The sequence below is a fragment of the Crotalus tigris genome, unplaced genomic scaffold, assembly GCF_016545835.1.
Source record: "Crotalus tigris isolate CLP2741 ecotype Arizona unplaced genomic scaffold, ASM1654583v1 scf7180000019042.1166422, whole genome shotgun sequence".
Lineage (NCBI taxonomy): Eukaryota > Metazoa > Chordata > Lepidosauria > Squamata > Viperidae > Crotalus > Crotalus tigris.
The window spans coordinates 656,405-670,799 of record NW_024097339.1 but is presented as its reverse complement, the minus strand read 5'-3'; the positions used below and the strand labels follow the sequence as shown (position 1 = coordinate 670,799).

Here is a 14,395-nt window from a genome sequence, read left to right as displayed (position 1 = left end):
TGGAAGTAAAATTGATCTACGATAACAATCCTGATAACTCTAGTCCATATTATCCCAACTCCTGAAGATATTTGTTTTTCTTGGCAATATTTCTAATATCTACAATCTATCAGGACACAAGAATCAAGCAGTATACTTTTTGGAGGTGTTCTGTTTATCATTTCCAGGCGTCTCTTCCTTTGTTTTGTATTCTCACCATTATTAATTTGAGGTTTCCTACTGCAACTATGATTCTATCTATTAGGTTAATGATTTACTTATATTTTCCTTATACTCATTTGTTTCTTGCATTTCTATTATATTTTTCAGTGTAAATAGCATAATTTATCATCTACTTGATTTCCTGCCAGTTCTAGAGAGAACACTGAAGGTTATGGTGTGACCTATTACCTTCACAATGTTCGCAACAACAAGGTCTTGATTGTTCTCTGTGTCTTCTAAAAGTTGTTTAATTCCATTAATTCGATCGCGGAAATCTTTTGCATTCAGTAAAGTGGTTATAAACTTTACATATTCAGCATTTTCCAAAGCATTGCGCGGGACTAATTTCCTGGACATATCACGTATTTCTCTAATCTCTCTGTTGAGAAAATAATGAGAGCATTCTGTAATAGTCCAATCATGGATCTTTCTTTATATGTACTGTATTACTTTAATAGATTTAAAATTATTAAATTTATTACCTTCTAAAAGGTTACAGGAAAAAAACAGAGTTCTCTTGGATCCTATAGAGATCAGGTCAGTTATAATATTAGTTTCATGTAGGCTAGTAACCAAATCCTGAAAATTTTTATTTGTAACATGAATACAAAGAAATGTACCCGAAGCTGAGAGTTTAATGCAGTGGTTCTCAACCTGTGGGTCGGGACCCCATTTGGGGTCGAACGACCATTTCACGGGGGTCGCCAAACAAGGCTGTCCGCCATTTTTTTCCCATTTTCTTTGGTCATGCCCCTGGCACCCGGTGATGTATAAGTGGTTGGAGGTCACCACAACATGGGGAACTATATTATGGGGTCGCGGCATTAGAAAGGTTGAGAACCACTGGTTTAATGGAACAATGACTAATATAAAAAGTGAGAAAGAGGGATTCAGAAATTATCAACTGCAAATTCAGAAAGGGAAGCTCAGGAGTAAGTTTATACAGTCTCAACTGAAGTATTTTTTCATTGATTTGGAAAATATTTCTATCCTGCAGATCAAGTAGTGATTACGGTGAAACCATAAGCAATTCCATTAAATGAAATACCATCTACTGCTATTTTGAAAATAATTATATTTCTTGGATGATTCTTTTTTTACTTAGGGGTAAGCTTTGCTTTTATAGAGTGTCAACAGTGACAAACCAGTTTTTTAAAACCTTTCAAGTACTAATATAAGAAAAACGTTATTTAACATTTTGGCTTCTCACCAACAAAATGCATAAAAATGTGACAATTTAGTTATTAAAAAGAAGCAATCATATTGTCAAACTACAAAAACACACGCACGCTATGCCAACCATGTTGCTACATAGCTTGCCAACAGACCAAGGAGGGAAGAGTGGTGATGGAACGCACAGGTGGATTCTAACTGCATGGGAATCAAGGTTGTCCAAAAACTGATAGGGCGAGCAGAGATTTTCTTCTCACAACAACCGTCCGAAGACTAATTGGACAATGTGTCAAGGGGGGAAGGAAGATTTAGTCTTTTTTCTTATTGTTCTGGTGCCATATTGCCAGAGTTGTTTTTCTATTCATCAGTGCCAGTATGCTGTACTCATAAAGTTTTGCATTCGAGATTGGAATGTCTCAGCTGTGCTTACTTTGTTGGGATCACTAGTCAAAAACCTTGACACATATCATGCACATAAGAAAGAAGTTCTGAAATGTTAATTTAGTATTTTCTTTTGTTCCAATTTTTCTATGTCTAGTTTACAAACACACTCCATGTTCAATTTTCCACTTACACCAAACAAGATCAAGTAAAACTATCATTTCCATTTATGTACAGCAACTGTATAAATGTTTTAAATAAACAATACTTTCTTTTAGATTTGCAACATCTGAAAGATGCTATCTGGATGGAATCTTTGAAGCAGGAGGACACAACCGTACCTATCACTAGCACTAAGTACTTTGCGCGACATGTTTGATCTTGAATTGTCTATGTTGCCAGTATGAGAACGCCTTCCTTTGGCTGAGGGTGTAACTATTGGCATCTCTCCAAGTCCCTGAAATTATGTAACAAGAATAAAAAATGTTTATTTCAATTCTCTTTATATTGCCTCATATCTTCATTTGTTTCTAATACAATAACATCAAGAAAAAGGACATGTTTATAAAATAGGGGGGTTGCCTCAAAAAACTTCAAACACTTATAAATATGTAAACACAGGAGAAAGTAGAGGAACAGAGAAAATGTAAATAAATTAAGAAAGTTCTGATAAAAAGATTTTACATTGCTTCTGATAAAAATAGGCTTAATGAAAACATTTAATGTTTCCTCTGTCCTAAAGCAAAGGACTTGATGGACTCAAAACTTATTTTCAAATTGAAATCCAAGCGCTACAAAACAGGTGTCGGGTCTTAATAGATCTCAAAGATTAACACATTCTAATTAAATAACAAAAGCATAACTAACGTTTAAGTCAGGGACTGCAAAAGACATTACTTGAGAAAAGTTTCTCATAGAAACACAATAACTAAAGAGGAACTGGAAAAAGATCTTTAAATTAAATCAAAAGGCAGAGAGGTATAATGATACTTAAAATACTGCACTTTTCAAACATAAATATTATTGTAAATTTATGCACATCATATAGCAGCATGTTCAGTTCATTATCACTCCCCAAATAGGAATTTATGGCTTATTATTATTCAATTTTATTTTGGAATTCTTTTTAACGTACCTTCTGACGCAAATTGCTAACTGTCTCTTTAACATAAGGCAAGTCCTTTGGCAGCACATGTTTTTCAAGCATTTTATCAAAGTCTGTGTGTGTCATCAAAGTGAAAAGCATCTTTCGCCCATAGTATCTACAAACATCACAAAATAAGTTTTATTAATACATATACTCATGAAATTAATCTTCTAGATTTCTTTTAAACCAGATTCTTATTCTAAACAAAATAAACATGCAATAAAAAGAAAAGGAAAACTGACTTCCGGCTCGCGGCGTCTGCAGTCGTTTGAAGAGACTTGTCTTTTCACCAACCGATTTTCCTTCGCCGGTAGACCCCGAAGGGGGTTGAAAGTCGCCCTGGAGGGGCAACCACCGATGAGGGGGCTTGTTGGTGATTGTGGGAGGGTGGCAGCTTCTCCCGCAGCTCCACCTGACTCCTTAGGGTTGACGGAGTAAAGATCCTGTAAGATGGCCGATCATCTAGCTCAGGGGTAGGCAACCTCGGCTCTTTTATGACTCATGGACTTCAACTCCCAGAATTCCTGAGTCAGCGCGGGAGTTGAAGTCCATGAGCCATAAAAGTGCCGAGGTTGCCTACCCCTGATCTAGCTGCACCAACCGAAAGTCACAAGAACATCTAAGCATCAAGAACCACCGTGGATGATCCGGGTAAGATCCTTCCTTTTCCTCTCTTCACTCTATTTTTTCCTTTTTTTGCCTGTAAAAAGTCTTCTTGGTACTACTTCCCTGCCCTAAGAGAGTGGTATTTGTTTGAGTGGGAAGAAAAGTGTCGAACAAAAAGACAGAATAATTAACTTTATTGCCTATATTTTACTTTTAACTGGGGTCCCGAAAAAACCCTTTTATAGAGCTTTTTTCTATATATATAACCTCAGAAAACAAATATATATATATGAAAATTTGTTTTCTTCAAAGAATTTAACCCACTGAGGACATCTTGTGGTGAAACTTAAATACTGCAATTGCTTGCATTTACTTGGAGATGAGGTTGGTCTGACTGTCAAACTGTTGTAAAAGAGAAAAGATTAAGAAGTTTGCAGCTGTTAGAAATTGTGGAGGTGGACATTGGTTAACCTTGTTTAAATATAGCCTCCACTAAAAGATAAAAGGAATGCTTCTAACTATTATTGAAATGGAGAAATCTTACTTACAACTAAACTGTAAATTTATATTGGAAAAAATTCATGAAGAAACTGAGCAAGTATGTGCTAAAATAAAAGAGATTACTGCAGAATTAAGAGTCAGAAACCTCACTACAAATCTTCAAACTGACTTTCAGACTTTAATTGACTACCCTATAAGCCAAAATACATCAGAAGAGGAATTAACCTATATTAACGAGGAATCTATATTACCTTATGAGCACCCTATTGAGACTTCTGAGGTCCAAAAGGTAACTTCAACCAAAACATACGCAACTCCAAAAACAACAGGAACTGATGTACAAACATGACTTATTGAGAATGATGATAACTTCAATAACCAACCATTAACCATAAAACTGGATACAACTGAATGTTTTATTCAACTGAACCAAACATTGAGATTTGAACCTCTAAAGCAACAAGGGTCTATCTACAATGGAGTCAGGCGCTGAAAACAGAGGATGGGATGTCCTCCATTGACCCAAATGACACCACAAGGAATAAAGGGAGATCTATCTGCTGAAATAGAAGCTTTTTTATGGAAGCCAGTTTGGCACAAAAAGAAAGCCAGAATAAGACTGAAAAATGAGATTTAAAAGTACATGTAATGGGTCAAAAAGTTTTTGTAGACACAGATTGATTCAAGGTTTAAGAGTTAGAATTAGAAGCGAGAGAATTTGTGACTAGTAGAATATATATTTGAAATAGAATAAGAATGTACTTTCTGAAATAAGATGTTTATTTTACTTATGGAAACTATTCTATAATGGAACAAGAATAAGAAATTGGAAGAGGCTTTAGAGAGTTGGATTGATTTAATAATTGAGTATGTCAAGGTAATAAGATGATATTTTGTGTAACATTATGTATCTTTTAGATATGATAATTATTTGGATGAGAGTTAAATTCTAGTTAATGGACGGAAAGGATTTTGTGTTTTGTTTTGTTTTGTTTTGATATAGAAATAGACCGATTGATAGATTAGAGAGAGAGAGAGAGTAATGTTTTTTTTTTATTTTAACTAGGATAATTATTATGTACTGGAAGAAGATATAAGAGAGATTTCTGATAAAATTATTGACTCATTAGATTAAGAATTAGAATACATTTGGAAATATTTGAATGCTATTGCTATTTTAGAAGAGATACCTGAAGTGTTATCAATATGTTTAATTAAGATTAAATTGGATTATGGTAATTGTAAATTTGTAAAGCTTAAAAATAGGACTTGGATTTATATAAATGTAATCTAGAAATGGACCATTTAAATATGCTATACTATTTGAGGGAAATAGAGAGGGAGCGTTTAATGTATTAATGTGAGTTATATATACATGATTTTGTTTTTTGATGATTGATTAACCCATCATCACGGTGTTCCTAGAGCACCTTGTTGTAAAACTTAAAAAAACCAATAAAACTTGTTTAAGAAAGAAAGAAAAGGAAAATTATATTAACTGAGCCTTTCTGGGTCTGGCATGTTTTATGTATCAGAATACAACTGTCATCCTTCATACTAAATATACTTGCTTTAGGATGTAGTTATAGTCATACAAACCTTGGAGGATTTTTTTTTCCCTAGACATTCCAGATTTATGCTTTCTGGATATGCCAGAAAACAGAAATATGGAATATCTAGAAAGAAAATATGAACCAACATACTATCCAGATGTGAGTGATACATGATTCTCTATCTTTCTACCATTCTTGCATACTTAAAGATCAACGGACATATGTCACTATTTACTAGTTTGTGAAATAAGAATAATAATCTCCAAACAAAAATGTGAACACACACAGTATCAGATGTAGGAATTTATACTTCAGTTCCATAAAAAATATACGAAGATGTTATTTCCCATAAATGCAACAGCTTAAGCAGAAGGACTTATTTCATTAATGTGAAGGGCTAAAAACCTTTTAGCTCTTAAGCAATAATTTTTCCTCACATCAGTATTTTGGAATTTCTCAGCTTTTGTCAACAAAGCGTTCATATCTCCTTCTTGTATGTAAAATACCCCATAAATGAGGCATCCAGAATGGAGAAACATAAGGCCATCTTTTATAAAAATCTAAGTCAGTAAGAAACCTACAGAAACTTAAATCAGTGTTTTGCTGTATGAGATAAATTTTCACACTTGAAAATATCATTTGAGATTCTTTGTTTTTCTTTGATTTGTCATGCCATCTTGTTATTTCTTCAAGAATTAAGAGAGAAACTTAAGCTTTCATACAAAACAGAATCTAAAACATCTTCATGTCCTTGATTATTTTCAAAAATCATGCCATTTAGCATTTCCCCTCACTCTCTGCATCTGCTTACCTTGTTTCTTGTGAACCATCCTGCACAAATTTGGCCACAGCAGACAAAATCTTGTCAGTTATATCTTTAATTCCAGACAATATACGTCCTGGTCCCATGTGCTCTACAACATCTGACAAATGTTGGGCAGTGCATCTTCTTACTGCTATATTTAAGTGGCTGGTAAGAATAAAAAGCATATACAGTTTAGAAAAATACACGATGATTATTGATTGCAACAGTGATGCTGAAAGACTTTTTGAAAATTCTTATGCATTTCACTAACTGAATCAAGATAACAAAGACATAAAATCCTAGATATCTGGAGCTAAATTTAATTCATTTGGCTAGTAGCAATGCAAGACTCTTAATGTAATAGACCCATTCCAAACCACACAATTCCAATTTAAAATTCAGGTATGTTGCAGCAAAAGGCAGCTAGACAAGGTCTTTTTTTGGTCATTAAAGCTAAGGAAATGTCTTAAATAAAAAAGAAGTAACAATATAAGAAATCGTGTTAATAAGTATGCTTTAATATTTTCTTGAGCAGCCATCACTTGCTTATATCTTGCCTTTCCACTATGGCTTCCAAGACGGATGACAGAAACACTTAAACCAGCTTATGTACAGTGCAAGGAGGGAGTAAAAATAGTTAATTAAAGACATAAGGAAATATAGGCAAATCTAGTTTACACCTTAACCATCTACTCTACCTTTTATCTTTGATTCTATCATTGCTATACACTGCTTCATACCTTTTTCTCTCTTTTTCAAGAGCTAATCAATTCTATCCATCTATAGTATATTAAAAAAAATCACTTCACCATAACTTTTTAGGTATTGCTTAATCACTTTTTTAGTTTATTCTCATTCATCTAGCACTCTTTCATTCTTGACCCTATTTCTTCTTGTTTTACCTCACACACTTCTTGAGTATGTCATACAAGAGTAACTTCTTATGTAGCCACAAGCAAAGACACAAAAACTAAATCAGCTCTTCACTAAAATTATGATAGGTGGAGACCATCACTCTCATCTGAATGAGAGTGGTTTCTAGCCTATACATATTATGGACAAGAAAAAAGGTGGAACTGTTATTTTCCTATATTCCTGTTTAGTAAATATTCTGTCTAACAAGGTACATAAATTCATTTAATTGCTCATTTTTTTTCACTATTTAGGTACAGCTTATACTCATTCCATTTTCTGTGTTAAACATAGCTAACTTAGTCTTTGCTACATAAAATTTCAAATTCCAACTTTTCAATGCATAATACAATCCACTGCTCACTGCATATCATTCATGTTTTCAGACAATAAAATATCACTTGTAAGCAAAAGTAAATACACATTCATATCCCCAACAACCATAACATTATCTTCATTACCAACATTATTTATACATTTAACCTGAAGTATTTTAAACAATCAAGGGATTATCACACATTCTTAACTTACTTCTTGTTGAATTATCCACTAATCCATTATTCTCATGCATACATTACTTCCATGATATATTGCTGTGACCACGTTCAGCAACCTAACCTTGACACCATATAAACGCAAAATGTTCCATAATTTGAACAGATTCACTTTACCATATGCATTCTCTAAATCAAGAAATGTACATTTTATTTTTTCCCATTCATACATTTCTCAATGTCTCAATCTGGAGATAAAATATGGTCTGTGCATTTTCTAGTTGGCATAAAGCCACATTCTACTTCTCAAATTTGCTCATTTTTGTCTCTCGTACCTATGTTTAAAGGAAAAGAACATTCTCTTAGATGAATCATCAGAACTGCAACAGGCTGAGCTGAATTCTGATAATGATTAGATTTGCTTGACAATTCTACCAATTTTATTTTAAGCAGAGTCAAGAAAGCCTCTGAAAGGCCATAATTCAAAATTCTACCTTTGACCTCCATTGATCAGAGAAGAAAGAGCACGTGCAGGAGTCACATTATTAACCATAGCTTTCAGTGCTTTGTCAACGTCCTCCCTAATGAAGGTGTTTGATTCCCCAGCCTTATGCAAAAGGACTTTAACTGTATTATCTAGTTCTTGATCCATGCTCTTTTTCAGGTAGTTGAATAAATCTCCTAAACAAACAACCGCAGCTCGGGAAACAACAGAACGTAAATTTTTCACCTACAAAAAAAACAACAACAACACCTGAATCAGCAACAGTGGACAAAACACTACTGCTGATTTTGAATCCCCCCACCCTATCCCCTATCAAGCCATTACATTACATAGAACGATATGTGTATATAACCAAGTTAAATGGGACATCACAATAACTGCTACAATATAACACATTATACATTAAATTGGATTAACCAGGTTTAAGTCCCACCTTCTGGAGATAATGAAAAAAGGAACTTGCCAAGAAATGCTTATACTTTTAAGTAACTTTGTTGGCATTAGTTGTTTAATATCTTACTACAAACATATATATACATACAAACATGTGTGTGTGTGTGTGTGTGTGTGTGTGTGTGTGTGTGTAGGTCTTTTGTTATTCGGGTTTTCTCCCGCGTAAAATTGGAAGTGTCTTGGCGACGTTTCGATGAAGTCCCATTCGTCATCTTCAGGCTGGTGTTTTCAGCTTCGTGCTTCGAGGAGCAATGTGTGGTCTTAGCTGTTTCTTCCTTTTAACTGCCAGTGGGGGTACGAACTGATTGGGTGGGAGCTTGGCTGTGTTCTGATTGGGTGGAGGTGTGTTCTGATTGGCTGGGGGCTTGGCTGTGCTCTGATTGGCTGGGGGGTTGGCTGTGCTCTGATTGGCTGGGGGAGTGTTCTGTTTGGATGGGGGCTTTGTTGTGTTGAACACACCTCCACCCAATCAGAACACAGCCAAGCTCCCACCCAATCAGTTCATACCCCCACTGGCAGTTAAAAGGAAGAAACAGCTGAGACCACACATTGCTCCTCGAAGCACGAAGCTGAAAACACCAGCCTGAAGATGACGAATGGGACTTCGTCGAAACGTCGCCAAGACACTTCCAATTTTACGCGGGAGAAAAACCGAATAATCAAAGACCTACATACAAACACCCGCGAAAATATATATATATATATATATATATATATATATATATATATATATACACACACACACACACACACACACACATACATACATACATACATACATACATATATATCTATATGTGTGTGTGTGTGTATATATATATATATATATATATATATATATATATATAGTAAAGAAATAAAATGAACACCAGGGTAATAAAAACTGTAAAAGTTTTTAATTAATTAAAACTATAAAAGTTTAATTAAAAGCGCCAAGCTTTCGCCGTCACCTGCCGGCATCTTCAGGGCTAGCGCGCCAGTGAATGAGGAAGTAAAACTTTTATAGTTTTAATTAATTAAAAACTTTTACAGTTTTTATTACCCTGGTGTTCATTTTATTTCTTTACTATGTGTACTCCCAGGGTTCATATTTTTAACCTTTTTAACCATATATATATATATGTATGTATGTATGTATGTATGTATGTATGTATATGTAGGTCTTTGGTTGTTTGGGTTTTCTCCCGCGTAAAATTGGAAGTGTCTTGGCGACGTTTTGACGAAGTCCCATTCGTCATTTTCATACAAATACCCGCGAAAACCTCAGAAAACACACACACACACACATATATATATACATACATATATATATATATATATATACACATATACAAATATACACACACACACTACAAATATATAGATTTGCCAGATAATTTTAGAAAAATGTAAACCCAATATGCCACTATTATTAAAAAGACAAACTCACTGTTGTGAAAATAAGCAAATGTTCCCTATAATTAAAAAAAGGGAAAATGTATTGTGTGACAAACTTTAGAATATATAATGAGCTCTTAGATACCAGATGTCAACAAATGGTATTAAAGTTTTAAAAGTGTTGTTTTAACTGATATCCCAGAAAAGAACAAATAAAATGATCTACAGGCTGGATCAATTCTTGCTGAATCATGTTTTTAGATTTCCCATATCAGTTCTGGTGATCATTATAGCATAAGAAAATTTGAATAGACCGGCTTTTGGTCTGTTCTAGCAGACAGTCCTATGCTTAGCAGGGCTTAGATACAGGTATTCCTCAACTTACAACCACAATTAAGACCAGATTTTATTAATTGTTGTGATTGATTGTGATTGTTGCCCACATGGCCATTTCACTCAACAACTGCAATCTCAGCTCTCCTCATTGCAATCATTAAGCTATTGAGCAAGTCATTAAACAGATGGTACGAAAGAACTGCCTGCTGAAGGGGGAGGGGAGGCAGGTTTTCTCCCTTAAGTGCTGGGCTGGAGAAAAGAACTCAGATCTTCATGAGCCAAGATTTTCTCCAGTGTATTGCTGGAGTTCCCCTCTCCTCCAAGCACAGAAGGGAACCAAAATCCAAGCAGGATTCTGGCATGGAGTGTTTGCAGCAGTGGGCATTTAGAGCCAGTCCCCGGAAATTAGAACCCTTTTCACCCATCCTTTTGTTGCCAAAGGTGCTGCCTAACAGATTGATGGGGAATCTCTCCACCAAGTAGCACTTTTGCTCTCAACAAATTGGCTGAAAAAGTCCCTCCGAGGAAGATTCCCTGCTTGGATTTTGGGAGGGACTTTTATCAGCCAGCCCCTAGAAACCAAAGGAATTTCTTTGGGCAGGTGGCAGTGGCTTGCAACCATTGCCTTTATGCAGTGGTGGGATTCCACTGGTTCGCACCGGTTCGGCAGAACCAATACCTACTTTTTTCTTGAATTCAGAGAACCAGTTGTTAAAATGGCACTTGAAAAAAGCGGAACACCTGCCTCACACTTGCCCTGCATCCACCCTGCTCTCCATGGCGTGCTGCAGCTGATCCAAGGCGGCTGGCCAGGCACCAAAGCGCCACCAAAAACAGCAGAGTCTGTGTGCATGCCTGCCTTGCCCGCATCAACCATGCTCTCCAAGCGTGCTGCAGCTGATCCAAGCCGTGAGTGCATAGCAGGCGCGCACACAGACTCCGCTGTTTTTGGCGGCACTTCAGTGCCTGGCCAACCGCCTTGGATCAGCTGCAGCGCACCATGGAGAGCATGGCAGACGCAGGGCAGGTGTGAGGCAGGTGCACACAGATTCTGCTTTTTTCAGTGGTGCTTTGGTGCCTGGCCAGCTCAGCCAATTTCCCTCTTTCTTCTCCCCATTTATCCTCCTCCTTTGACAACAGTGGGGTTTGGAGGATGATCAATCCCCATTCGTGACCTGGCCACCAACCAATCGCCGCACCGCCTCTCAGGAGTGCAACACCAGTTGCCATTTCATAAAACTCATTATATCTTTGATGAAATACTACATTTTAATTCCCCTGAGTTTGTTACTTCAGTAAACAAACATATGTAAAGAGAGAAAGTGCCAAACAAACAGGAGGTGACAAGCTGTCATTTGTTTCAGCTTGGTGTTACGCCCAAAATTCCCTCGAGATATTATGAGTGTGCTGGTGTTCCCTGAAGGGTGAAACTAATAGGAAAGTAGGAGACAATATACCAATAGAAACATAGATTTCAAGGGTTATCTTATTGCCCATTTCAGAAGCCATGAAAGAATGCTCACAACTTTCCCATAACAGGTTTGTCATACACATCGTTCGATTGTTTTTTTGTCAGGCATTATTTAATTTTTTCATTAATATTTTAAATCTTTCTTATAATATAATGTAGTTTTGTGTACCTCTTTTATTGTTCTTATTTAAGTATTAAATGTATGAAATAATAAACTACTTTCCGATATATCATTTTTATATACTTAAAATGGTCATTAGGGCAGAGAACCGGTTGTTAAATTATTTGAATCCCACCACTGCCTTTATGGGAAAGCCGGCAGGGAAGATTGTACATGGTGACCAGATGAGTATGAATGGGTTGCCAAAGCACCCAGATCACAATCACATGACTGTTGGGGTAATGGCCCTATAAAAGCCTTTTCATTCAGTGCTGTTGGTAATTTCAAACATTTGCTGAACAGTGGTCATTAAGCGAGGACTGTCTGTATAGTCCTTGACTTATGATATTAACTAGAATTTATCTTGCTAAGCTGTTGTTCGTCCATCGATTTCGATAAAGACCTTGACATCTTGTGGGTTATGGGCCATCTTGCTAAGCAATACAGTTGTAAAGCATGAATGCAATGCTTAGCAATCTCTGTGGTCCTGGTTGCCATCATTAATCAAATTTCATAGTCATTAGATAAGGCAGCTTCCTGCCAGCTTCCCACAACCCAAACAGAGTGTGAAGATGTGTGTGAGCGACATGGCTGGGTCCCACCATTTGTTTAGCAATGTCATAACATGGAATGGTTGCTGACTGAATGGTTGTACATCAAGGGTTACCTGTATACGCACACGAGGCTATAGCTTTAAGTTATTGATTTAGTAGAAAACATGATAAACCAAAAAACTAAAACCAAGATAATTTTGCTTAAGTTTGGTAGGCCAGAAATGTTACAAGAAAAATTACTTTATGTACCCTTTTCTATCTAAAGTCTCACTAAAATGAAAATATAGCCAAGCAAAAATGAATTGGTTTTTTTTTTTTTTTGCATATTTATACATTTTTTGCATTCCCTTTCTGCTACAATAGGGATAAACAATCTTTGGAGGTCTAGAGTCACAGTTAGTATATTAGGAAATATTAAAAGTTGAGGTCATCGGTCACCTTGTATTAAGACAATTAAGTTCTGGAAGCAGCAAACTTCATGAATAAAGAAAACATTTAGCATAAAATAAAGGGGATGCAAAAATTAAAGTACAAATTACAAAAAAAAGCAACAAATGGCAAATATATTGTCATTTAGTTTCCCCCCTCCCCAATAAATGAGGTTGAGATCTGAAGAAACAGGAAAAAAAACTTACTTCTTGCACAACAGCCAAGCTAGTTTCATGCAGCTTTGCAGTTAGAGCATCAGAGTGATAGGCAGAAAGGCACCTAATTGAATTGAGGCCCTCAATTTTCTTCTCCCTACGTTGAATCAAAAGATGAAATATGTATATTGCACAGAATAGGCAAATAGCTCAGATTCATTAAAAAAATCTCAATTTACACATTTTTATCACACTTCTAAAAATAAAAATAAGTAAAATCACTAGTTAAAATCACCAGTAAAAATGTAATATTTTACATTAAGAGTAAAATACTGTGGCAACTACTTTTTATTTAATTGTGTTCCACAGGACTTTTTCTCTTTCATCCCAAAGATGAAGATAATAAAAAAAGATAAGAGACTGAGAAACATACCAGTCATTATCAGCAACATACTGCAAGGCTTCCAAAAGAGCAACTTCAGGCTTGGGGAAGGGTCTCAAATCTGAGGGTTCCATTATTTCGGAACTGTGCGTAACAGACGTCTGATCCTTAAACGGCATTTGTGGATCTGGAGAGTCTTCACCTGCAACTTCATCCATTTGATTATGCAAAAGTGACCTAACTCTGTGATGTGAATAAGCCATTTATTTATTTATTTATTGTGTTTATATGGCCGCCCAATTCAGACGTGACTCTGGGTGGCATAGAATAGCTCATCAAACAAAAAGAAAATACCAAAGTAAACAGGACACACTATTAAAAATGGACTACAGCAATAAGACTGCAATCAGAAGTAAAATGTACTATAGTTCATCTGTTGGGGACTCTGCTTTTCCCAACCCAAACACCCAGGGGGAAAAGTCAGTTTTTCACTGCCTTTCCAGAAGCCTGCAGGATTGGGGCAAACTGTATATTGGGTGATTAAGGAAACAAGCTTCTTATATTGGCTGAAAATATATACCAGCAGAACAATAAGAGTGGCAAAATCTAGAAGGGACAGATTGGGCTTTACTACTACTGTCCTGCTTAGAAATCTAGAGAGGATCTGTTTAAGGTCCCACTTCTACAAGAAATAAATGAGATGCGGACCAGAAAGCAGGCTGGTCTTTGAAAAACATATTTTTCAGTAGAGCTTGAGCTCCTAACATGATGAAGGCACAAACCTTTAGGTATATTGTTAG

The 14,395-nt window shown here is 35.9% G+C and overlaps 1 protein-coding gene across 5 annotated transcripts in view; it reads right to left on the bottom strand.

Annotated features, from left to right (window-relative positions):
- Nucleotides 1-14,395, bottom strand: part of TOGARAM1 (TOG array regulator of axonemal microtubules 1) — a 41,588-nt gene that overhangs the window by 7,288 nt on the left and 19,905 nt on the right. For 3 of the 5 annotated variants that reach the window (XM_039358621.1, XM_039358624.1, XM_039358623.1), the window contains 7 exons: nucleotides 13,647-13,803; nucleotides 13,265-13,370; nucleotides 8,268-8,503; nucleotides 6,374-6,532; nucleotides 2,891-3,017; nucleotides 2,097-2,212; nucleotides 391-580 (listed from right to left, as the gene is read on the bottom strand). In XM_039358621.1, the coding sequence (XP_039214555.1) occupies nucleotides 391-580; nucleotides 2,097-2,212; nucleotides 2,891-3,017; nucleotides 6,374-6,532; nucleotides 8,268-8,503; nucleotides 13,265-13,370; nucleotides 13,647-13,803 (1,091 nt within the window). Of the gene's footprint in view, nucleotides 1-390; nucleotides 581-2,027; nucleotides 2,213-2,890; nucleotides 3,018-6,373; nucleotides 6,533-8,267; nucleotides 8,504-13,264; nucleotides 13,371-13,646; nucleotides 13,804-14,395 lie in introns of those variants that run through there. The other 2 variants (XM_039358622.1, XM_039358625.1) reach the window with 2 other exon arrangements.